At 42.3% G+C, this 25,689-nt stretch overlaps 1 protein-coding gene across 1 annotated transcript in view; it reads right to left on the bottom strand.

Annotated features, from left to right (window-relative positions):
* The window catches only part of SLC36A4 (solute carrier family 36 member 4), a 39,606-nt gene extending 34,569 nt beyond the window's left edge, over positions 1 to 5,037 (bottom strand). The window contains exon 1 of the mRNA XM_061405989.1: positions 4,890 to 5,037. Within this exon, the coding sequence (XP_061261973.1) occupies positions 4,890 to 4,941 (52 nt within the window). The 5' untranslated portion in view covers positions 4,942 to 5,037. The remainder of the gene's footprint in view (positions 1 to 4,889) is intronic.
* Between the last annotated feature and the right edge of the window lie 20,652 nt (positions 5,038 to 25,689).

The following is a 25,689-nucleotide window of genomic DNA, read 5'->3' as shown; positions in this document are numbered from 1 at the left end:
CTGTTTATTTTTCTATCTACAGATTATCTCGGAGAAGGCAATGGCACCCTACTCCAGTACTCTTGCCTGGAAAATCCCATGGACAGAGGAGCCTGGTAGGCTGTAGTCCATGGGGTCGCTAGGAGTTGGACACGACTGACCGACTTCACTTTCACTTTTCACTTTCATGCACTGGAGAAGGAAATGGCAACCCACTCCAGTGTTCTTGCCTGGAGAATCCCAGGGACCGGGGAGCCTGGTGGGCTTCCGTCTCTGGGGTCGCACAGAGTCGGACACAACTGAAGTGACTTAGCAGCAAGAGCAGCAGCACAGATTATCTGAAGTTTGTGGTATCCTTGGTCTCCTATACTAAAAGAATAATTTCATAAATGTGTTTTCTTGTGATCTTGTTGAATTAACAGGTTTCAGGTGAGGATATGTGGAGAGATAAGATTTAGGCAGCTACCATTATTATCCTAGTGCTAACTGGAACTCAGTACAACAGGTTTTCCTAACAGTAAAGCTATGCTTTAAGATACTGGAACATTCTTTAGCTTTGTTTTTATGCTCTTTTCAATCTCCATTTCCTAACCCAAAATCAACCTGAAATTTCCAATTATCATCAGAATAAAGAACAATCACATTCATTCAGCAATATGAACTGAAATCTTTAAAATATTTTTCCTTTTCACTGAGTAATCCCACGTCTGCAAATGTAGTATATGAAGAAAAGGATTTCTGCACAAAGATGTTAATCAAAACAAAATTTTTGCTTAAAATTTGGGAACAACCTAAATGTGTAACAATCAGGAAATTGATCAATTCACTAGAGTACATCCACTTTGTAAACTATGACACTGACATTAAATTATGGCTTTCAAAGTCTGAACAAAACAGAGATAATATACCAACTCTTGAGGAAGAAAAAGCTAGATAATCACAGCATGAGTGCAATGATGTTTTAAAAGTTAAATAAAAATTTAAAAAAGGAAATAATACAAAATGTGAATAAGTTAACAAGGATAGATACAGACAACGAAAGCATGAGTACCTTTTTCTGTCTTTCTCTGGAAAATGTAAAAAATAAGAAGAAAGTAATAAACTTGCCTTACTTTTATAATAGCAAAAGAAGCCACTTATATTTTGACAATGGATAAACTAAAGTAGAAAACTTCCTTTCTAAAAAATAACATAATGTTGCCACCTAAATCTATATACTACCATATATAAGATAGCAACAGTAACTATTTTATCCATTTCTGAGGCAGAGAGCACATGTACAGCACGAAAGCTTCCAGAGGTTCCTATTCGCTCTGAAATAAAGTCTGGACCTTAAGCTCAAGGAAACCTGTATCTTAACAACTCTACTAGTGCTTTTCACATAGACAGCCAATTTTTTAAATTCTTTTTTAAATCAAATATTTGGTCACTGTAGAAAATTAGAAAATATAAAGATAAGCAATTTTAATTAAAATGACCTCGTTACCTAGAAACTACCACTGGCAACATTTTAGAGTATACACAAACATGTTAATTCACTTCAGTTTATTTTCAGTCAGCCCTACGGCTTTAAATGCTATCTACATGTTGATGACTTCCAAATATTTATCTCCAGACTGGGCTTCTCACTAACTCTAGACATAAATCCCATTGCCTACTCAACATCTGCACTTCCAAATCTAACAGACATCTCAAACTTAGCAAGCCTCAAACTAAACTCCTGATCTTCACCACCAAGCCTTCTCTGCCCAGCTTTAACCATGGGAACTTGCTGTCTGCATCAGGAGGCCTCGGTTCCATGACACATGGGCTCTTCCTTATGGCTGCTTGGGTATCCTCACAGCACAGCAGCTGGCTTCCCTGCAAGGAACCGATCCAAAAGACAGAGCACAGCACAGTGCCTTTCAGGACCCAGCTTTGGGGTCACTGCCACCATTTCCACGATTTCATCACCATTTCCATCATATCTATTCACTAGAAACAAGTCACTAAATACAGCCCACGTTCAAAGGGAAGGGAATTAAGTTCCTCCTCTAGAAGAGAGAAACATCAAAGAATTTGCAGACATACTATAAAACCACCACAACATCTCAGATGATGGCAGTTTCATTCTTCCAGACATGCAGGTCCCTGGAGTTATCCTTGTCTCCTCTGTTGCACCATCACTCCACATCTAACCTGTCAGGAAATCATTCTGGTTCTGCTTTATATACCCAGAGTCTAAGCATTTCTCTCCATCCTCCATGCTGCTACCACACTGCTGTGAAGGACAAGTCCATCTGTTTGCTGATTTGCTGAAATAACCTGCTTCTACTTTTGCCCCCTTAAGTCTATTCTTCACACAGCAGCCAGAGTGATCCTTTAGAATTAAAGTCAGATCATGTCTCTCCCCTCCTGAAACCTTGCGTTGGCTCCCTATTCTCTCAGAGTAAAAGCTAAAGGCTTTATATGGACGTCCACACCACTACATAATCTGGCTTTATCACCACCTTGACCATTCTGCTTCAGCTTCCTGGCCCTTCTTGCTATTTCTGTCATTACTCCAGCTGTTCTTTCTCCCTATAATAGTCTGTCTTCAGATATCCACTTGACTAATCCCCTAACGTCTTTCAAGTCTTTGTTCAAATCTCACTGTTTCAATAAAATCCATTTAGACAACTTTATAAAATACTATAAACTGCCGAGCCTGCCTCTCATTCCTGATTTCCCTTACTCTGTTCTTTTTCTCCATAGCCCTTTTAGCCTAATGTAATCATTGTGGCGCAGTGGTAAAGAATCTGCCTGCCAATGCTGGAGTCGCAAGAGACTCAGGTTCGATACCCAGGTTGGGAAGATCCCCCTGGATATTGGCAACCCACTCCAGGATTCTTGCCTGGAAAATTTCATGGACAGAGAAGCCTAGTGGGCTAAAGTCCATGGAGTCGCCAAGAGTCCGACACGACTGAGCAACTGAGCACACACATATACATTAACTGATACTAGTCTTACTGCTTACTGTCTGCTTCCTCTTACTAAAGTTCCATGAGAGCAAGAATCTTGATCTGATCTGTGTTGCTCACAGATGTATCCCAAGTGCCTAAAGCATGGGAGAAGCTCAACAAATATGTGTTGAATTAATGAGCAGACACAACTTAAAAAAAATAATTTAGAAAATTTTTTCAGTTAGTAAAAATATATCTGGCAAATATCTTCCCATGTAACTTTAAATGGTTATTCAGCATATGACCATATAGCTATATCACAATTTATCTAAACAATTTCCTTTAACTGAACATTTAAATAGTCACCAGCTTTTCTCTTTTATAAATGACGTAATGAACATCTGTTGATATGTTTCATGACTTATTTCCTTGGGAAATATTTCTAGAAGTAGAAATGCTGGGTCAAACAAATGTGCATTTTTAAGGATAAATATATTACCCTGCTTTTACCAGTAAGTAATGCATGAGAATACACATTTCCCGACATCCTCACTGGGTTGGGTTATTAACGAATTTACAACAGATAAACCTGGGTTCCTATCTGGGTACTACCATTAATAAGCTTAAAATTACTGTATCTATAAAACAGGGATAATAATTACACCTACTTCACTCATCACTGTGAGAATTAAAGGAGACAAAACGTAGGTAAAGCACTTATGCTACTTGGCACACAGCAAATATTCAATACCGCTATGTTTATTTCTACCATTACTGGGACTTGAAAGAAATCAACTGCAAAGTCCACAGTATTACAGGACGTCTCCTTGTTACTATAATAACGTATTTCCTTAAAGACGCAAGCAGGATTTGAGCTCCCGGACCTAGGGTTGGAACCCGTGCCCTCTGCAATGGAAGGGAGGAACCCTAACCACTCAACCTCCAGGGAATTCCCTCAACTTCTTTTTTAATCATTTAATGATTTAACAACGAATTACAAATATTCCTAATACGATGCTTTTAACTGGGAGGAACAATATTATTACCACTCCGATCTCTACTTTTGTTTTCCTTTGGACAGCGGGAAACCATAAACAATGCTGTGTATTCCCCGTCGCCAAGATAAGACCCCAAAGGAAAGGAGGAAAACAAAAGCTTGCCAAGGGAGTCAACAGCTGTGTGCGTCTGATCAGAGAGCGATGGCCACGCCCGGGGGGCGGAGAGTAAGCTAAGGATTCACCAGCTTTCCCGATCCGGGTGCCTCCTCCGAAAAGCCCAACTGTGACAACTTCCTTAAAGCACGGCTGGAAAAAAACAGTGCGAGTCACAGCGCAGGCTGTGGTTTGCCTTTGACACGTACACTCAGTGCACGCCACCCGACCTCAAATACACACTCACTCTCTCTCACTCACACACACACACTGTCACACACACACAATCACACTATCACACTCACTGTCACACATTCACACACACGCACACACACAGTCACACACACTGTCTCACACACACACACACACACCCTCTCTCACACTCTCACAGTCACACTCACACTCTCACACAGTCTCAGACACACACACTCTCTCACACACTCACATACTGTCACACACACTCACATTGTCACACACATTGTCACATTGTCACACACACTTTCACACACTCACACACTGTCACACACTCACTCTGTCACACACACACACATTCTGACACCCTCTGCAGGCCTGGCTCCCCGCCTGACCGCGCTCTCCTGCGCAGGTGCGGACCCCGAGGTCGGTCCCCTCCACGGCCTCGGTCCGCCCCAGTGTCCTGGGACTTGGCTCCTCTCACGTTCGAACCCACGCCAGACCCACGCCCCGCAAGAAGCCCACTGACAACCCCGCCTGCTCGAGCACCGCGCACCCCGAGCCGCGGGCGGGGCGGCAGGGCGCCCGCACCCCCGGGCCGAGGCCGACGGCCAGCCCCGGGCCCCCGCGCCCGCGCCGCACCCACCGAGCTCCTCGCGCCCAGCCGCCTCGGCCGCCGCCGGCGCCGCCGCTTCCATCGCTCGGGGGTCTCCAGGACTACGCCGCCCCGGGGCGCGCGCTCCCGCCTCTGCGTGGCCGCCTGCAGACCGAGGGCGCCGGCGGAGCAAGCCCGCCTCCCGCCTCCCGCCTCCCGCCTCCCGGCCGCCGAGCATGCGCACTGCGCGGGTGGGCCGGCCGAGCTCCCCCCGAGCGCCTGGGGCCAGGAGCCGGGGGCCCGGAGCCCGAGCTGAGGACAGGCCGGGGCACCGGGACGGAGGCGCTTCGGGGACAACTGGGGACAGCTCAGACCGAGCGGAGACCCGGGCCTTACGGGCGGGGGCGAGGAAGGGAGAGGCGCTCAGTCCTGTCCGACTCTGCGACCCAGTGCACTGTACAGGACATGGAACTCTCCAGGCCACAATACTGGAGTGGGGACACCTTCCCTTCGCCAGGGGATCCTTCCAACCCAGGGATCGAACCCACGTCTCGCACACTGCAGACGGATTCTTTACCAACTGGGCCACCATGAGGGGGCATGGAGGGTGCCTTTAAATATAACCACGAGCTTAAATTTGAGGAGCCCATGTATTTGCAAGGCTTTAGCATTCTGAATTCTTGTCTGGAAAATTCCATGGACAGAAGAGCCTGGCGGACTACAGTCCAGGGGATCGCAAAGAGTCTGACACGACTGAGCGACTAACACACACACAGCATTCTGAATTCTGTGGCTCAATGGTAAACAATCCGCCTGCCAAGACAGGTTTGATTGCTGCATGGGGAAGATCCACTGGAGGAGGAAATGGCAACCAACTCCATATTCTTGCCACGAAAATCCCATGGACAGAAGAGCCTGATGGGCTAAAGCCCATAGGGTCGCAGAGAATTGGACAGGACAGGACTGAGCAAGAATGCAATCCTTCTATAAGGCACCTTGAAGAATGCGAAGTAAGAGGGCATTTGCCCCATCCGTGTTGAAGTTCTGACCACTCCTTGGCTGTTGATTTCTCTGTGCGTCTATTTACAGCTTTAGTGTCCCCTCAAGAAGCACTTCATTTAGTCAGTCTCACTTTAAGGACTTTTTTTCAGTGCCCTTCACAGATACTTACCCTTACCACAGTGCTGAAAGGAAAGTAAGGTTAAGACTAATATAATGCAGTGTCAAATATTCTTAAGCACTGTACATGGATTGTCTTCTTTTATTCAGATGATAAGCCTCTGCAATAATTCTTATGTGTTTATCCATTTCCTGCATGAACTAAGCACACAGAGCTAAGTAACACTTGTCCAAGGATAGTAATGTAAATGGCAAAATATGGACTTCTAACTGCAGCTAGAGTCAGGGCTTCCAGTATGCAAAGCTGGTCCCTCTCGCGACTACATCACTGGATGAATAAGGTTTTTGGATTAAATAAAAATAATTTTGAAGTTGTTCTCTTTGTTTTTTGCGTGTGTGTTTTGTTTTTGTTTGTTTTTTCTTTTTGTCCATTCTATTTCCCTAGGGTCTTCTGAGGCAAATTGATTTGTTGTTGTTGTTTTGGTTGGGGGTCGGGGGGCAGTGTCTAATTTCTAGGATCACTGAGTCAGTGAGCTCTAAGGGCACTCAGGAAGGAGAACAATACCTGCTATCTAGCAACCATCAGCCACTCCCTACACTGAGCCCTGGGGAGGACACTCAGGATGTGAAACCAGAGGAAACTGCCCCCTGGTTTGCAACAGGCACATCAAAGAAATAATTTTAGTGAGCCCAGACTCTTGCATCTTCCCTTACACAGCTGCTGCTGCTGCTGCTAAGTCGCTTCAGTCGTGTCCGACTCTGTGCGACCCCATAGACAGCAGCCCACCAGGCTCCGCCGTCCCTTACACAGAAAAGTACTAAAAGCACGAAACTTGGCCTTGGAATATAGAATGAAGCAGGGCAAAGGCTAACAGTTTTGCCCAGAGAATGCACTGGTCATAGCAAACACCTCTTCCAACAACACAAGAGAAGACGATACACATGGACATCACCAGATGGTCAACACTGAAATCAGATTGATTATATTCTTTGCAACTAAAAATGGAGAAGCTCTATACAGGCAGCAAAAACAAGACTGGGCGCTGACTGTGGCTCAGATTGTGAACTCCTTATTGCCAAATTCAGATTTAAATTTAAGAAAGTAGGGAAAACCACTAGACCATTCAGGTATGACCTAAATTAAATTCCTTACGACTATATAGTGGAAGTGACAAATAGATTGAAGAGACTAGATCTGATAGACAGAGTGCCTGAAGAACTATGGATGGAGGTTCCTGACATTGCACAGGAGGCAGCAATCAAGACCATCCCCAAGAAAAAGAAATGCAAAAAGACAAAATGGTTATCTGAGGAGGCCTTACAAACAGCCATGAAAAGAAGAGAAAGGCAAAGGAGAAATGGAAGAGTATACCCATTTGAATGCAGAGTTCCAAAGAATAGCAAGGAGAGATAAGAAAGCTTTCCTCTGGGATCAATGCAAAGAAATAGAGGAAAACAATAGAATGGGAAAGACTAGAGATCTCTTCAAGAAAATTAGAGATACCAAGGGAACATTTCATGCAAAGATGGACACAATAAAGGACAGGAATGGTATGGACCTAACAGAAGCAGAAGAGATTAAGAAGAGGTGGCAAGAATACACAGAAGAGCTATACAAAAGAGATCCTTTCAACCCAGATAATCACGATAGTGTGATCACTCACCTAGAGCCAGACAGCCTGGAATGTGAAGTCAAGTGGGGCTTAGGAAGCATCACTACGAACAAAGCTAGTGGAGGTGATGGAATTCCAATTGAGCTATCCCAAATCCTGAAAGATTTGGGCTGTGAAAGTGCTGCACTCAATATGCCAGCAAATTTGGAAAACTCACCAGTGGCCACAGGACTGGAAAAGGTCAGTTTTCATTCATCCCAAAGAAAGGCAATGACAAAGAATGCTCAAACTACCGCACAATTGCATTCATCTCACGCGCTAGCAAAATAATGCTCAAAATTCTCCAAGCCAGGCTTTAAGTGAACCGTTAACTTCCAGATGTTCAAGCAGGATTTAGAAAAGACAGAGGAACCAGAGATCACAGTGCCAACATCCGTAGGATCCTTGAAAAAGGAAGACAGTTCCAGAAAAATATCTATTTCTGCTTTATTGACTATGGCAAAGCTTTTGACTGTGTGGATCACAACAAACTGCAGAAATTTCTTCAAGAGATGGGAATACTATACCACCTGACCTGCCTCCTAAGAAATCTTTATGCAGGTCAAGAAGCAACAGTTAGAACAGACATGGAACAGCAGACTGGTTCCAAATCGGGAAAGGAGTACATCAAGGCTGTATATTGTCACCCAGCTTATTTAACTTATATGCAGAGTACATCATGAGAAGTGCTGGACTGGATGAAGCACAAGCTGGGATCAAGATTGCCAGGAGAAATCTCAAAACCTCAGATATGCAGATGATACCACCCTCACGGTAGAAAGTGAAGCAGAACTAAAGAGCCTCTTGATGAAAGTGAAAGAGGAGAGAAAAAGTTGCCTTAAAACTCAGCATTCAGAAAACTAAGACCATGGCATCTGGTCCCATCACTTCATGGGAAATAGTTGGGGAAACAATGGAAACAGTGACAGACTTTACTTTGGGGGGCTCCAGAATCACTGCAGATGGTGACTGCAGCCATGAAATTAAAAGATGCTTGTACCTTGGAAGAATCAGGTCAGATAAGATCAGATCAGTCGCTCAGTCGTGTCCGACTCTTTGCGACCCCATGAATTGCAGCACACCAGGCCTCCCTGTCCATCACCAACTCCCGGAGTTCACCCAGACTCATGTCCATCGAGTCAGTGATGCCATCCAGCCATCTCATCCTCTGTCATCCCCTTCTCCTCCTGCCCCCAATCCCTCCCAGCATCAGAGTCTTTTCCAATGAGTCAACTCTTCCCATGAGGTAGCCAAAGTACTGGAGTTTCAGCTTTAGCATCATTCCTTCCAAAGAAGTCCCAGGCTGATCTCCTTTAGAATGAACTGGTTGGATCTCCTTGCAGTCCAAGGGACTTTCAAGAGTCTTCTCCAACAACACAGTTCAAAAGCATCAATTCTTTGGCGCTCAGCCTTCTTCACAGTCCAACTCTCACATCCATACATGACCACAGGAAAAACCATAACCTTGACTAGACGAACCTTTGTTGGCAAAGTAATGTCTCTGCTTTTGAATATGCTATCTAAGTTGGTCATAACTTTCCTTCCAAGGAGTAAGCGTCTTTTAATTTCATGGCTGCAGTCACCCTCTGCAATGATTTTGGAGCCCCCAAAAAGATAAAGTCTGACACTGTTTCCACTGTTTCCCCATCTATTTGTCATGAAGTGATGGGACCGGATGCCATGATCTTCATTTTCTGAATGTTGAGCTTTAAGCCAACTTTTTCACTCTCCACTTTCACTTTCATCAAGAGGCTTTTGAGTTCCTCTTTACTTTCTGCCATAAGGGTGGTGTCATCTGCATATCTGAGGTGATTGATATTTCTCCCAGCAATCTTGATTCCAGCTTGTGTTTCTTCCAGTCCAGCGTTTCTCATGATGTACTCTGCATATAAGTTAAATAAGCAGGCTGACAATATACAGCCTTGATGTACTCCTTTTCCTATTTGGAACCAGTCTGTTGTTCCATGTCCAGTTCTAACTGTTGCTTCCTGACCTGCATACAAATTTCTCAAGAGGCAGATCAGGTGGTCTGGTATTCCCATCTCTTTCAGAATTTTCCACAGTTTCTTGTGATCCACACAGTCAAAGGCTTTGGCATAGTCAATAAAGCAGAAATAGATGTTTTTCTGGAACTGTCTTGCTTTTTCTATGATCCAGCGGATGTTGGCAATTTGATCTGTGGTTCCTCTGCTTTTTCTAAAACCAGCTTGAACATCAGGAAGTTCATGGTTCACATATTGCTGAAGCCTGGCTTGGAGAATTTTGAGCATTACTTTACTAGCATATGAGATGAGTGCAATTGTGCAGTAGTTAGAGCATTCTTTGGCATTGCCTTTCTTTGGGATTGGAAAGAAAACCGACCTTTTCCAGTCCTGTGGCCACTGCTGAGTTTTCCAAATTTGCTGGCATATTGAGTGCAGCACTTTCACAGCATCATCTTTCAGGATTTGAAATAGCTCAACTGGAATTCTATCACCTCCACTAGCTTTGTTCATAGCGAGGCTTTCTAAGGCCCACTTGACTTCACATTCCAGGATGTCTGGCTCTAGGTCAGTGATCACACCATCGTGATTATCTGGGTCGAGTTATGTCCAAACTAGACAACGTATTAAAAAGCAGAGACATTACTTTGCCAACAAAGGTCCGTCTACATTACTTTGCCGACAAAGGTCTTTCTACTCAAAACTATGGTTTTTCCAGTAGTCATGTATGGGTGTGAAAGTTGGACTATAAAGAAAGCTGAGCACTGAAAAATTGACGCTTTTGAACTGTGGTGTTGAAGAAGACTATTGAGAGTCCCTTGGACAGCAAGGAGATCCAACCAGTCCATCCTAAAGGAAATCAGTCCTGAATATTCGTTGGGAGGACCAATGCTGAAGCTGAAACCCCAATGCTTTGGCCACCTGATGCAAAGAACTGACTCATTTGAAAAGACCCTGATGCTGGGAAAGATTGAAGGAGGGAGGAGAAGGGGACAGCAGAGGATGAGATGGTTGGATGGCATCACTGACTCGATGGACATGAGCTTGAGTGAACTCTGGGAATTGGTGATGGACAGGGAGGCCTGGCATGCTGCAGTCCATGGGGCTGCAAAGCGTTGCACACGACTGAGTAACTGAACTGAACTGAACTGAACTGAACAACCATCAGCCACTCCCGACTCTGAGCCCTGAGTGAAGGCCACTCAGGAGTGAGAGAAAGGAAACTGGGCCCGGGTCAGCGAGGGGCGTATCAAAGGAATGATTTTAGTGAGCCCGTACTCTTGTATCTTCCCTTACACAGAAAAGCACTAAAAGCACTAAACTCCCGTTATCTCCTGTTCTCTGATTAACAATGACCATTTGATGTTCATGCTACCTGCCCTTTGTCGCAAACCCCTGATTCCCACCACTGCCACCACCCCCTCTTGGAGCAGCTCTCTCAGGGTTACTTGAGATGCTGTCTCCAGGACTTAAAGTCCTAAAAGTTTCTGCGTATTAAAACATGAATCTCAACTTTTAGGTTGTGAATCTTTTTTAAGTCGACACTGATAAGTACTTTAAATGCTAATATTTTAAATGTACACAGTTAATATCTATGTTTCCTCCTGTTTTATCCTTTTGTGAGTTTTACTGTGGTTTGCCAACACCATTTTTTTCCTTTAGATCGACTCCAATCACTCTGAAACATACATATGCAAACACCAAAGAAAGGTTTTATGTGAAATGTTCTAGACACATAACAAAGATATAGGGAAGATAGAGAAGAAAGAGCTCTATCATGGATCATAAGCCATGTTGGCGTGGGGTACCTGTTACAGATCAGTGGGAGAGAATATGCACATCAGACAGGTAATTGTCCAAGAAACCACCCACAGTAATGAGAACACTTGGGACAGTGTCTTGAAAGAGCAACATTATCCTTTGAGAATTGTTGTTGTTCAGTCACTCAGTCCTGTCCCACTCTGCAACCTCATGGACGGCAGCATTCCAGGCTACCTTGTCCTTCACCATGTCCCAAAGCTTGCTGAAACTCATGTCCATTGAGTCAGTGATGCCATCCAAAAATCTTGTCCTCTGTCATTCCCTTCTCCTTCTGCATTCAATCTTTCCCAGCATCAGGGTCTTTTCAAATGAGTTGGTTCTTATACAGACTTTTGTTGGCAAAGTAATGTCTCTGCTTTTTAATATGCTGACTGGTTTCTCATAGCTTTTCTTCCAAGGAGCAAGCGTCTTTTAATTTCATGGCTGCAATCACCATCTGCAGTGAATTTGGCGCCCCCAAAATAAAGTCTGTCACTTTGCTGTTTCCATTGCTTCCCCTTCTATTTGCCATGAAGTGATGGGACCAGATGCCATGAACTCAGTTTTTTTGAATGTTGAATTTTAAGCCAGCATTTTCACTCTCTTCTTTCACCTTCATCAAAAGGCTCTTTAGTTCTTCTTTGCTTTCTGCCAGGAGGGGAGGGTGGTGTCCTCTGCATATCTGAGGTTATTGGTATTTCTCCCGGTAATCTTCATTCCAGCTTGTGCTTCATCCAGCCTGGCATTTCGCTTGATGTCCTCTGCATATAAGTTAAATAAGCAAGGTGAAAGTATACAGCCTTGACATACTCCTTCCCCAATTTGGAACCAGTCCATTGTTCCAAGTCCAGTTCTAACTGTTGCTTCTTGACCTACATACAGGATTAACAGGAGGCAGGTAAGGTGGTCTGGTGTTCCGATCTCTTGAAGAATTTTTCCACAGTTTGTTGTGATCCACACAGTCAAAAGCTTTAGCATAGTCAGTGAAGCGGAAGTAAACGTTTTTCTGGAATTCTCTCACTTTTTCTATAATCCAACAGAATTTTGCAATTTGATCTCTGGTACCTCTGCCTTTTCTAAATCCCACTTGCACATCTGGAAGCTCTCGGTTCATGTACTGCTGAGGCCTGACTTGGAGAATTTTGAGCATTACTTTGCTAGACTGTGAAATAAGTGCAAGTGTGCAGTAGTTCGAACATTCTTTGGCATTGCCCGTCTTTGGGATTGGAGTGAAAACTGACCTTTTCCAGTCCTGTGGCCACTGCTGAGTTTTCCAAATTTGCTGGAATATTGAGTGCAGCACTTTCACAGCATCATCTTTTCGGATTTGGGATAGCTCAGCTGGAATTCCATCACCTCCACTAGCTTTGTTCACAGCGATGCTTCCTAAGGCCCACTTGACCTCACATTCCAGGATGTCTGGCTCTAGGTGAGTGATCACACGATCGTGATTATCTGGGTCGAGAGGATCTCTTTTGTATAGCTCTTCTGTGTATTCTTGCCACCTCTTCTTAATCTCTTCTGCTTCTGTTAGGTCCCTACTATTTCTGTCCTTTATTGAGCCCATCTTTGCATGAAATGTTCCCTTGGTATCTCATTTTCTTGAAGAGATCTCTAGTCTTTCCCATTCTATTGTTTTCCTCTATTTCTTTGCACTGTTCACTTAGGAAGGCTTTCTTCGAGTGTTATTGCCCTCAATCTTAGCATCAGGATAAGCAGATCTAGCAGTGTAAGAGAAAAAAGCCTGGACCTGTAACGGAAGTCTGGGCTGAAGCAAGCAGCCTGTCTCAAGATCTTTACAGATTGATATGGAGATAAGGGATAGGGTGGTCATAAAATTCAAGAGAATATATGGTTTCATATTTCACTACTTAAGAAACTACTGTGACTTCTGCTCCAGATATTGTAAATTGGAAGAAGAGGTAGGAAAAAGCTCTATTAGAATAACGATATTATAATGAATCTGACTGAACCCTAGCAATTCCTTTGTTCTTTTCCTCACTTTAATGCCTTGGACCATATCTCAATTGCTTCCTCATTTGTAACAACCACACTTTGTTCATATCTCTGTTATAATACCTCGCTCCTTATAATTATTTCCCTGCCTGAGTCTTATGCTTGTCACCTAAAAGTTGAAAGTTAGATTTTACTTTATGGGAATTTTTAGAACTTCAAATCTAGGAGACAGCATCTCAAGTAACCCTGAGAGAACTGCTCTGAGGAGGTGAGTGGGAGAGCCAGGTTATATATAGAAGTTTTGTAACAAAGGGCAGGTAGTTTGAACATCAAAAGATTATTGTTAACTAAAGAAACCAAGTTAAGGGACTTAGAACTTTTCTGTGTATGGGAGGATGCAGGAGTCTGTGCTCCCTGAAATCATTCCTTTCATATGTACCTCAGCCGGCCCGGCCAGTGTCCTGTATATTTACATCCTGAGCTCTCTTGGGAGTGGCTGCAGTCTGATGGTTGCTAGATGGCAGGAATTCTTCTCCTTCCTGAGTACCCTTAGGGCTCACCAGCTTATTTTTGAGGGCTACAATCACTGATGATCGTGACATCCTTATTTACTGATATGGAAGGAAATGTATCATTTCTCATTTACTGTGACTGTTTGCACAGAGAAGCTGTATCTTTGTCTCTGCCCTTGTCTCAATAAGGCCTTACAGAATGTCCTGCATGTATCAGTGGTTCAATAAATAGGTGTTGAAAGTTATTGAATATGGCCTTATTTAGAAAGCTTTAATTTAGCCAAACACATTTATGAAGCACCAACCCTGAGCCAGGGACTGTGCTAGATGTAGGGTCTATAATGGCAAAGAACACTGGTATGTACTGGAATTCAAAGTACAACACAAGAGCTTGCAAAAGAAAAGAACTAAGCAAAATATTTACTATGTGATTACAATGTTAGTGAAGAAAATACTAACAGGGTGCTACAGGAGAACCTACTTTAAGATTGAGTAGGCAGGACAGCCTTCTCAGATGACATTTAAGCTGACACCTCTGGGTTAGAAGAAATTGGTTCAGTTCATTTCAGTCATTCAGTTGTATCCAACACTTTGTGACCCCATGGACTGAAGCACACCAGGCCTCCCTGTCCATCACCAATTCCTGGATTGCTCAAACTCATGTTCATTGAGTCAGTGATGCCATCTGCTGGGAGCGAGCTCTGCCCGTGGCAAAGGTCATGAGGAAGGAGGCTTGGCATAGGCAAAAGCAGGATTGAGCCTCAGGAGTTCCCATGGAAATTCTCGAGCATCTGCCCCCCAAACCAGAGTCTGCCTACTTTCTGCTTTGTGCTCTCACCTACACCTCTGACTTTACGGGGGGCTGTCCCCCACTACCTCTCTCTGAAAAAGAGTTAGCTTACAGCTCCAGTTACTAATTCCTGGGTGTGACAGTGTTTCAACCTACAAACACCTTTGGAAGTCCTCTAGCCTGTCTGAATAGGTTTTTCCGGCCACATGTGATTGTTCAGAGCCTCCCAACTGTGACAGGGAGGAGATGTTCTAAACTGTCTAAACACAGATTCTTTTGAGTAGTTAAAAGATTGATTAGAAATTGTATTGGTGAAGGGATTTTCACTTGTTGGGCCAATGTTTGCTGCTAAGTTTCCATATCCCTTACTTGCTGTGTCCCTGGCAGTGTATTGATTAATATAATTGGTGTAAGTAGTAGCTTTAATGTTTGTAACCTGGGACCCTTGAGTTAATTCTTTTTCTTTTATAGCCCACCACACCTTTGCTCTGTAGGAGTGCAACTTTATCTAATGCTTTTGGAGGGTGACTCCTGACCAATCACCTTTAGAGAAAAATAAGTTTTCTGAAGAAAGGGTCTTAAAATGTTAACAGGCCTGCGGGCCAGAAGATGATGCAAATCACCTAAGCTTTTGCATATGATAAGTTTGCAGGAAGAAAGCCTGGCTTACTGCATGACTCTACCCCTTCCCCCATTATCCTCTATGCATAACTTAAGGTATAAAAACTACTTTGGAAAATAAAGTGCGGGCCTTGTTCACCGAAACTTGGTCTCCCCATGTAGTTATTTCTCTCACCTTCTGGCTGAATTATTCAGCCTCTTTTCTCCACTGAATTTCTTCACTGAGCTGTCCTTATTCTATTATTCTTTATATCCTTAATTAACGCTTAATTAAGCAGTTGTTTCCTGATCCTCGCCGACGCCGTCCCCGCTTCGAATTCCCTGGATCCACCGGGGCTGGACCCATCTCATCCTCTGTCGTCCCCTTCTCCTCCCGCCTTCAATCTTTCCCAGCATCAGGGTCTTTTCCAAGGAGTCAGTTCTTCACATCAGGTGGCCAAAGTATTGGAGCTTCAGTTCCAACATCAGTCCTTCCAATGAATATTCAAGACTGATTTCCTTTAGGATTGACTGGTTGGATCTCCTTGCAGTCCAAGGGACTCTCAAGAGTCTTCTCCAACACCACAGTTCAAAAGCATCAATTCTTTGGCACTCAGCTTTCTTTGTGATTCAACTCACATCCACATATGACTACTGGAAAAAACATAACTGACTATACAGACTTTTGTTGGAAAAGTAATATTTCTGCTTTTTAATATGCTGACTAAGTTGGTCATAGCTTTTCTTCCAAGGAGCAAGCATCTTTTAATTTCATGGCTGCAGTCACCATCTGCAGTGATTTTGGAGCCCCCCAAAATAAAGTCTGTCGCTGTTTCCATTGTTTCCCCATCTATTTGCCATGAAGTGATGGGACCAGATGCCATGATCTTAGTTTTCTAAATGTTGAGTTTTAAGCCAAATTTTTCACTCTCCTCTTTCACTTTCATCAAGACGCTCTTTAGTTCTTCATTTTCTACCATAAGGATGGTGTCATCTGCATATCTGAGGTTATTGGTATTTCTCCCGGTGATCTTGATTCCAGCTTGTGCTTCATCCAGCTTGGCATTTCATAGGATATACTCTGCATCTAAGTTAAATAAGCAGGGTGAAAATATACAGCCTTGACATACTCATTCCCCAATTTGGATCCAGCCCATTGTTCCATGTCCGGTTCTAACTGTTGCTTTTTCCTGACTTGCATACAGGATTCGCAGGAGGCAGGTCAGGTGGTCTAGTATTACCATCTCTTGAAGAATTTTCCAGTCTGTCATGATCCACACAGTCAAAGGCTTTAACATAGTCAATGAAACAGAAGTAAACGTTTTTCTGGAATTCTCTTGAATTTTCTATGATCCAACAGAATTTGGCAATTTGATCTCTGGTACCTCTGCCTTTTCTAAATCCAGCTTGAACATCTGGAAGTTCTCAGTTCATGTACTGTTGAAAACTAGCTTGGAGAATTTTGAGCATTACTTTGCCAGCATGTGAGATGAGTGCAATTGTGTGATAGTTTGAACATTCTTTGGCATTGCCTTTCTTTGGGATTGGAATGAAAACTGACCTTTTGCAGTTGAGCTATTTCAAATCCTAAAAGATGATGTTATTAAAGTGCTACACTCAATATGCCAGCAAATTTGGAAAACTCATCAGTGGGCACAGGACTGGAAAATGTTAGAAGGAACTGGTTAGATTTATGTAAGGAGAAGGCGATGGCACCCCACTCCAGTACTCTTGCCTGGAGAGTCCCATGGATGGAGGAGCCTGGTGGGCTGCATTCCATGGGGTCGAGAAGAGTCGGACACGACTGAGCAGACTTCACTTTCACTTTTCACTTTCATGCATTGGAGAAGGAAATGGCAACCCACTCCAGTGTTCTTGCCTGGAGAATCCCAGGGACAGGGAAGCCTGGTAGGCTGCCGTCTATGGGGTCGCACAGAGTCGGACACGACTGAAGTGACTTAGCAGCATGTAAGGAGAAGACCAGCCGAGGCTTTGAGAATAACCTTCCCCATTTTACAGATGGAGAAAGGGTTGTGTTTTATACATGCTGATTTGAGACACTTATGGAACATTTGAATAGCATTATCTTTTATACAGTAGTTATATCTCAAAAGTTTCTTCATGTGTAAAATAGTATTACCAACCTCACAGGTTGTTGTGATGATTTAATGAGGTAAAGTATTTAGAGCATTAGCCCATTACCAAGTTCACAGTGCCAACTAAAAAATACAGTCACAACTGAACGCTGAGAGTTATATTTATTTGGTGGGAATTTTTAAGACTTCAAGCCCCAGAGGCAGCATCCCAAGTAGCCCTGAGAAACAGCTCCTACAAGGTGGGGGAAGGAACTTCTATATAGAAGTTTGCAACACAAAGGGCAGGTCATCTGAACATCGAGGATTATTGTTAATTAAGGAAAACCAGATATCTCAAGTTAAGGAATTTAGTGCTCCTCTATGTATAGAAAGAGGCAGGCACCTGGGCTCACTGAATTCATTTGTTTCATAGGCATCTTAGCTACCTGGGGCCAAATTCTGCTTCCGGATTGTTCGCATCCTTAGTTTCTGGTTCAGCACAGGGAGTGGCAGATGGGGCTGATGGCGTGTACTTTCTTACATCCTCCCAGCTCCTCAGTGCTCACTCTTGCTGCTTACAAGGAAGTGACTGTGCCTGTCCAGTACCCTGCATTGTTCTTCCTAGGCTCAGAAATTTACATTCATAAGGCTGGAACCCCTGATGGCTGTAATATCCTTGCTTACCTCTGTGGCAGGAAATACTCCATTTCACAGCAGAAAGCATCAAATAAACCAAGCATATTAGTTAAGTGTTTTTTTTTTAATAGCACTAGAGAGAGAGGCCAATTTAAATTAACTTAAGACGAAGATAGACTTTAATGAGAATACTGAGATCCCCAGAACAGAGATGTGCCTGGATTTAGGACGAGCTGATTTTGACGTCTCTGAGACTCTCTCTCCTCCTCTGGCCGTAGCTTTTCACTGTGCACCTGCTTGTGTATCTGTGCAGGTTTTTGCTAAATTCATCTGCTTCTCAGGTTTGCCCAGCAGGAAACATGGTTCCTAGAACTTGCAGTTTCTGTGTTCAGGTGTCCAGAAAGATACTAGTGTCTTCTTTTTTTTCTAAGTTTTTAAATTTCCCAGGAAAAATATGTGATTAGATTAGGTTCTAATTGGACTAGATTAGGTTCTCACCCAAGACTAATCAAATGAGGTGTGAACAAAGTCATATATATTGTAGGTACTGATGAAATTGGGCTTGGTAGATCAGATAGTAAAGATTCTGCCTGCAATGCAGGAGATTAGGGTTCAATCCATGATTCAGGAAGATCCCCTGGAGAAGGAAATGTCAACCACTCCAGTATTCTTGCTGGGAGAATTCCATGGACAGAGGACCCTGGTGGGCTACAGTCCATGGGGTTGCAAAGAGTCAGACACGCCCAAGCAACTAACATACATACACACTGATGAAATTATGTAGATGACAGTGTGGCTAAGTGAATAGTTTCCAAAAAGAGAAATTTAACAGACCAAATCTTAGGTGTTTACTTTACATCCTCCTCTGTGTGAAATATTACTTTATTATGTGTCTCATTCTCAGTTGTGTCCAACTCTTTGTGACCCCATAAACCGTAGCCCACCAGGCTTCTCTGTCCATGGAATTCTCCAGACAAGAATACTGGAATGGGTTGCCATTTCCTTCTCCAGGAGATCTTCCCTACCCAGGAATCAAACCTGGGTCTCTCCATTGCAGGCAAATTCTTTACCATCTGAGCCACTAGGGAAGCCCAGTTATATATCTTAAGTACATTTCATCCTCTTATGTTTTCAGTGAATATAGAGATAATTTTTTACCATCTTCTAACTAATATCTACCTTAATGACTTCTCTATTCTGTTGAGAATTTAGGAAACATGCTAACCAGCACTGATTCTCTTAAGAGTTTCTTTGAAGTAATTGCTACTGATAACCTTACTTTTATCACCAATAAATTTGTTTTATTTAACTTTTTGTGACTGGTTTAGTGATTAAAATTAACTGAAAACTGTGACTAGAAGTAAAAGAATGCAAGTAGAAAAAGATAACTAAAATACTGATATTCTCAAATAAATTTTTAAAAGATAGTGCATCCATAAAATAAGAATATAATGCCATAGGGAAAGGAATGTTCAGAGAACAAAAAGTAAAACAGAAAGACAAAAAGAAAGAAAAATAGAAAAAAATAATTAATGGTTCATCTAGCAGGTTCAAGGTGTAGGAAAAATCAAAGCAATAATACAACAGAATTTCTCATAATTGCAGGGTATTTGTTTCTAAATTAGAAGGATTGCCCAATACAATACTGAGTGCCCAATATCACAGATGAAAACAGGTTTAAGCCAAGATAAAATTGTAAAATTTTAGAACATTTTATTATTAAAAAATAATAGAGAGATCCTAACAGCTTCTTGAAATTAAAAAAAAAAAAAGATGAGGAGGGAATCATATTCAGTTACAGTTGTATCTAACTGCCCAATAGCAACATCAAAAGCTAGAGGACAGGATATGTTCCAGTGTCTCCTCGTTTATGGTCTATGAGAACTTGAATAGAAATTGTATCATACTGTTATGTGAAAAATTATATAAATCTCAATTATGCTGAGTTGGTTCATAATGCTTTTCAGGTCACTATATCCTTCTGCTGCTGCTGCTGCTAAGTCACTTCAGTCATGTCCAACTCTGTGTGACCCCAGAGATGGCAGCCCACCAGGCTCCCCGGTCCCTGGGATTCTCCAGGCAAGAACAGTGAAGTGGGTTGCTATTTCCTTCTCCAATGCATGAAAGTGAAAGGTGAAAGTGAAGTCGCTCAGTTGTCCGACGCTTAGCGACCCCATGGACTGCAGCCTACCAGGCTCCTCCGTCCATGGGATTTTCCAGGCAAAAATACTGGAGTGGGGTGCCATTGCCTTCTCCACTATATCCTTCTACTTCTCTATGTTTTCATTCTATTAATTTTTGAAGGTTTGATATTGAAACTCCAACTAAAATCTTAATTTATCTACTTAAAGAAATAATTATAATATATAGTGGAACTCTATGTAACCTTGTTCTGTATTTTCCAAGTCACCTATAAATGTGTTATATTTTCATAATTTAAAAAACAAAAGATTATAAACAGATAATAACATCATAGTATGTAGCTCATAGTAAGTATTTAATATACACCACTGAACATCTCATTTTCCTCAAAATAAATATCACAAGAAAAGAAGAAAACTAGAGGACAATGGAGAATTGAATTGCAACTTCTGAAGTAAAACACATCTAACTTAGAATCTGATACCTGGGCAAACTATCTATAAAATGACAGCATAAAATACACACATTTTAAGATATATAAGAGTTCAAAAAAATACACCTCCTATATTCCTTTTCTTAGAAAGCATAGGAGGATTGCTCCATCAAAGTCAAGTGTTCATGCTCAGTCTTGTCCAGCTCTATGAACTATAGCCCACCAGGCTCCTCTGTCCATGGGATTTCCCAGGCAAGAATACTGGAGTGGGTTGCCATTTCCTTCTCCAGGGGATCTTTCCATCCGAGGGATTGAACCTGCATCTCCTGCATTGGCAGGCAGATTCTTTACAACTGAGCCACCAGAGAAGCTCCATCAAAATTAAAGAGTACATCTAGGAAGAAGTAGACATGAGAGCCAAGAAAGGTGGGATTCAACTTGGGAGAGGTGAAGCCCAAGAGGATACCAAAGGGGAGCTGCAGGATCCCAGTTGTGCAACAGGCCTAGAGAGCAACAAGTTCCAGTTAGGGCAGGAGAACAGAAGGCACCCAGAAGGGATGCCTTCAAGAACAAAGCATCAATAAAGAAATTTAAGTATAATGTGCCATTTTCCTTGGCAGTGAATAATACATGGAAAGTCGTAACAATAAAAACACGAAATATAACTTTGACAGAGAATATATTACAATTTTCTTTGAAGATGTGGGTGGAGTGGGAAGAAATGTGCTCAATGAAGACTGTGGAAAAGAGCTAAATTCTCCCTTTTCATAGTTGTGAGAAAACAGAGAATATCTAAAGCTGAAACATTAGTACTACTGTAGGTGTGTTATTTAGAAATATGGAAGTAAAAATGTCAAATAAAACTATCAAGAGTTCAAAATGGATGTCTCTTGAGAAAGGGAGTTGTAGGAAGAGAAAACAAGAACTTGCTTTTCATTATGTCTTATCTGATCCTTTGAGTACATGATAAAAAACAAGCAGTAAATTTACAAAGAGGGAAAGTCATGGTTCCTGCCAATTACTAATTTTTGTTAAGAGAAACATTCAAGAAAGTCATGTGAAGTTTATTATTTTAAAAAATTTACATGTTCTCCTGTTCAGTAGTTGTTTTCAAATACTCTGTTTTTGTCCGTTATCTCTGTGGGGACACAGCAGTTTCAGAATTTACACTTGAATGACTAGCAAAGACTGAAGAGAGTAGATTTTCTGAAAAGCCCTTTGAAATTTTATAGTCAAAATGAGAGGGAATCTTCTTGTGAAAGACTGCTGACCTACAAGAAATAAAGTTTTTAAATATCAATTTACCCAACTACAGAATGTGGTCCACTGGAGAAGGAAATGGAAAACCACTGCAGCATTCTTGCCTTGAGAACCCCATGAACAGTAGGAAAAGACAAAAATATAGGACACTGAAAGATGAACTCCCCAGGTCGGTAGTTGCCCAATATGCTACTGGAGATCAGTGGAGAAATAACTCCAGAAAGAATGAAGGGATGGAGCCAAAGCAAAAACAATACCCAGTTGTGGATGTGACTGATGCTGTAAAGGGCAATATTGCATAGGAACCTGGAATGTTAGGTCCATGAATCAAGGCAAATTGGAAGTGGTCAAACAGGAGATGGCAAGAGTGAACATCGACATTCTAGGAATCAGCAAACTAAGATGGAGTGGAATGGGTGAATTTAATTCAGATGACCATTATATCTACTACTGTGCGCAGGAATCCCCTAGAAGAAATGGAGTAGCCATCATAGTCAAACAAAGACTCCAAAATGCAGTACTTAGATGCAATCTCAAAAACAACAGAATGATCTCTGTTCATTTCTAAGGCAAACCATTCAATATCACGGTAATCCAAGCCTATGCCCCGACCAGTAATGCTGAAGAAGCTGAAGTTGAATGGTTCTATGAAGACCTACAAGACCTTTTAGAACTAACACCCAAAAACGATATCCTTTTCATTATAGGGGACTGGAATGCAAAAGTAGGAAGAAACACGTGGAGTAACAGGCACATTTGGCTTGGAGTACAGAATGAAGCAGGGCAAAGGCTAACAGAGCAATGCCAAGAGAACACACTGGTCACAGCAAGCACCCTCTTCCAACAACACAGGAGAAGACTCTACACATGGACGTCACCAGATGGTCAACACCGAAATCAGATTGATTACATTCTTTGCAGCCAGAGATGGAGAAGCTCTACACAGTCAGCAAAAACAAGACAGGGAGCTGACTACAGCTCAGATCATGAACTCCTTACTGCTAAATTCAGACTTACATTGAAGAAAGTGGAGAAAACCACTAGACCATTCAGGTATGAACTAAATCACATCCCTTACAACTATATAGTGGAAGTGAGAAATAGAGTTAAGGGACTAGATATGATAGATAGAGTACCTGACGAACTATGGACAGAGGTTCATGACAGTATAGGAGACAAGGAATCAAGACCATCCTCAAGAAAAAGAAATGCAAAAAAGCAAAATGGTTGTCTGAGGAGGTTTACAAATAGCTGTGAAAAGAAGAGAAACAAAAAGCAAAGGAGAAAAGGAAAAGTGTACCCATTTGAATGCAGAGTTCCAAAGAATAGCAAAGAGAGATAAGAAAGCCTTCCTCAGTGATCAGTGCAAAGAAATAGAGGGAAACAATAGAATAGGAAAGACTAAAGATCTCATCAAGAAAATTAGAAGTACCAAGGGAACATTTCATGCAAAGATGGACACAATAAAAGACAGAAGTGGTATGGACCTAACAGAAATAGAAGATATTAAGAAGAGGTGGCAAGAATACACAGAAGAACTCTACAAAAAAAGATGTTCAAGACCCAGATAATCACAATGGTGTGATCACTCACCTAGAGCCAGACATCCTGGAATGTGAGGTCAAGTGCGGCATAGGAAGCATCACTACGAACAAAGCTAGTGGAGGTGATGGAATTCCAGTTGAGCTATTTCAAATCCTGAAAGATGATGCTGTGAAAGTGCTGCACTCAATATGCCAGCAAATTTGAAAAACTCAGCAGTGGCCACAGGACTAGGAAAGGTCAGTTTTCATTCCAATCCCAAAGAGAGGCAATGCCAAAGAATGCTCAAACTACTGCACAATTGCACTCATCTCACATGCTAGTAAAGTAATGCTCAAAATTCTCCAAGCCAGGCTTCAACAATTCATGAACTGTGAACTTCCAGATATTCAAGCTGGTTTCAGAAAAGGCAGAGGAACCAGAGATCAAATTGCTAACATCCGCTGGGTCATTGAAAAAGCTAGAGAGTTCCAGAAAAACAGCTATTTCTGCTTTATTGAGTCTGCCAAAGCCTTTGATTGTGTGGATCACACCAAACTGTGGAAAACTCTCTAAGAGATGGGAATACCAGACAACCTGATCTGCCTCTTAAGAAATCTGTATGCAGGTCAGGAAGCAACAGTTAGTTCTGAACATGGAACAACAGACTAGTTCCAAATAGGGAAAGGAGTACGTCAAGGCTGTATATTGTCACCCAGCTTATTTAACTTATATGCACAGTACATCATGAGAAACGCTGGGCTGGATGAAGCACAAGCTGGAATCAAGATTGCCAGGAGAAATACCAATAACCTCAGATATGCAGATGATACCTCCCTTATGACAGAAAGTGAAGAAGAACTGAAGAGTCTCTTGATTAAAGTGAAAGATGAGAATGAAAATGTTGGCTTAAAGCTCAACATTCAGAAAATTAAGATCATGGCATCCAGTCCCATATCTTCATGGAAAATAGATGAGCAAACAGTGGAAACAGTGGCAGACTTTATTTTCTTGGGCTCCAAAATCACTGCAGAGGGTGACTGCAGCCATGAAATTAAAAGATGCTTACTCCTTGGAAGAAAAGTTATGACAAACCTAGATAGCATATTAAAAAGCAGAGACATTACTTTGCCAACAAAGGTCCATCTAGTCAAGGCTGTGATTTTTCCAGTAGTCATGTATGGATGTGAGAGTTGAACTATAAAGAAAGCTGAGCACTGAAGAATTGATGCTTTTGAACTGTGGTGTTGGAGAAGACTCTTGAGAGTCCCTTGGATAGCAAGGAGATCCAACCAGTCGATCCTAAAGGAAATCAGTCCCGATTATTCATTGGAAGGACGGATGCTGAAGGTGAAATTGCAATCTTTGGCCACCTAATGTGAAGAGCTGACTCATTGTAAAAGACCCTGATGTTGGGAAAGATTGAAGCCTGGAGAAGAAGGAGATAACAGAGGATGAGATGGTTGGATGGCATCACCAACTCAATGGTCGTGAGTTTGAGCTAGCTCCAGAAATTGGTGATGGACAGGGAGGCATGGCGTGCTGCAATCCATGGGGTTGCAAAGAGTTGGACAGTACTGAGCCACTGAACTGACTGTACTGAAGTCAGCAGTTACTGAAGAAAACATTACTTCTATTTTGGCCAAATACTCAGGCTTCTGATCAAAAAAAAAAAAAAAAAAAGACATGCTGGATAGAGTGGTACACAGTACCAAGTGAGGGCCCCTGTTGCATGTCAGTCACTCTGCTCATTCATTTGTCATTTCCAGCCTCTCTTCCCCTTTCTTCAAGCTGTTAAATTGAAAACAGAATTTTCTGCAGTCCCCTCCTCTCATCTTCCCTCCTCCATGTCCAGTTTTTGTAGGTCCCTACTGAGATTTTACTGTCCTAGAGCTGAGCCATCAGACTGTAAATCATCCTGGAAAAACTGTCCATCAAGGCTCCATTTTTCTGCCAATGGCTTAGTTTAGTTCTGTTTGGTCCCTTTAACTAGATTTATGCTCTTTACCTTTTCTTCTGAGTCATATTAAAAAGGTAAGTTCTCATATCACAATGGTCTAGTTAAAAGCAGTAATAGTAATAAATCTAACAACAAGGGAATTGACTGCCATAGAGGCAGGCCCAGCGCTAAGTGAGTCTCACTCAGACATGACCTCATTTATCCTGTACAACAACTCGATGAGGCAGGCATTATATTATTCCACTTTTTAGCCAAAAATACCCTGAGGCTTAGGCAGATTAAGCAGTTTGCCCTAGTTTCACAGCTGAAAACTAAATTCAGTTGCAACATTAGAATGTGTGCTCCAAACCACTGGGCGTCCCAGCACTTGAGGAAGGGCCTGACTCCTGAGCTCTTGGTCATGGGTGCAGTTT

Source organism: Bos javanicus, chromosome 29 (genome assembly GCF_032452875.1).
Source record: "Bos javanicus breed banteng chromosome 29, ARS-OSU_banteng_1.0, whole genome shotgun sequence".
Taxonomy (NCBI): Eukaryota; Metazoa; Chordata; class Mammalia; order Artiodactyla; family Bovidae; genus Bos; species Bos javanicus.
Note: the sequence above shows the minus strand (reverse complement) of the source record. Positions and strands in the feature narration are given on the sequence as shown.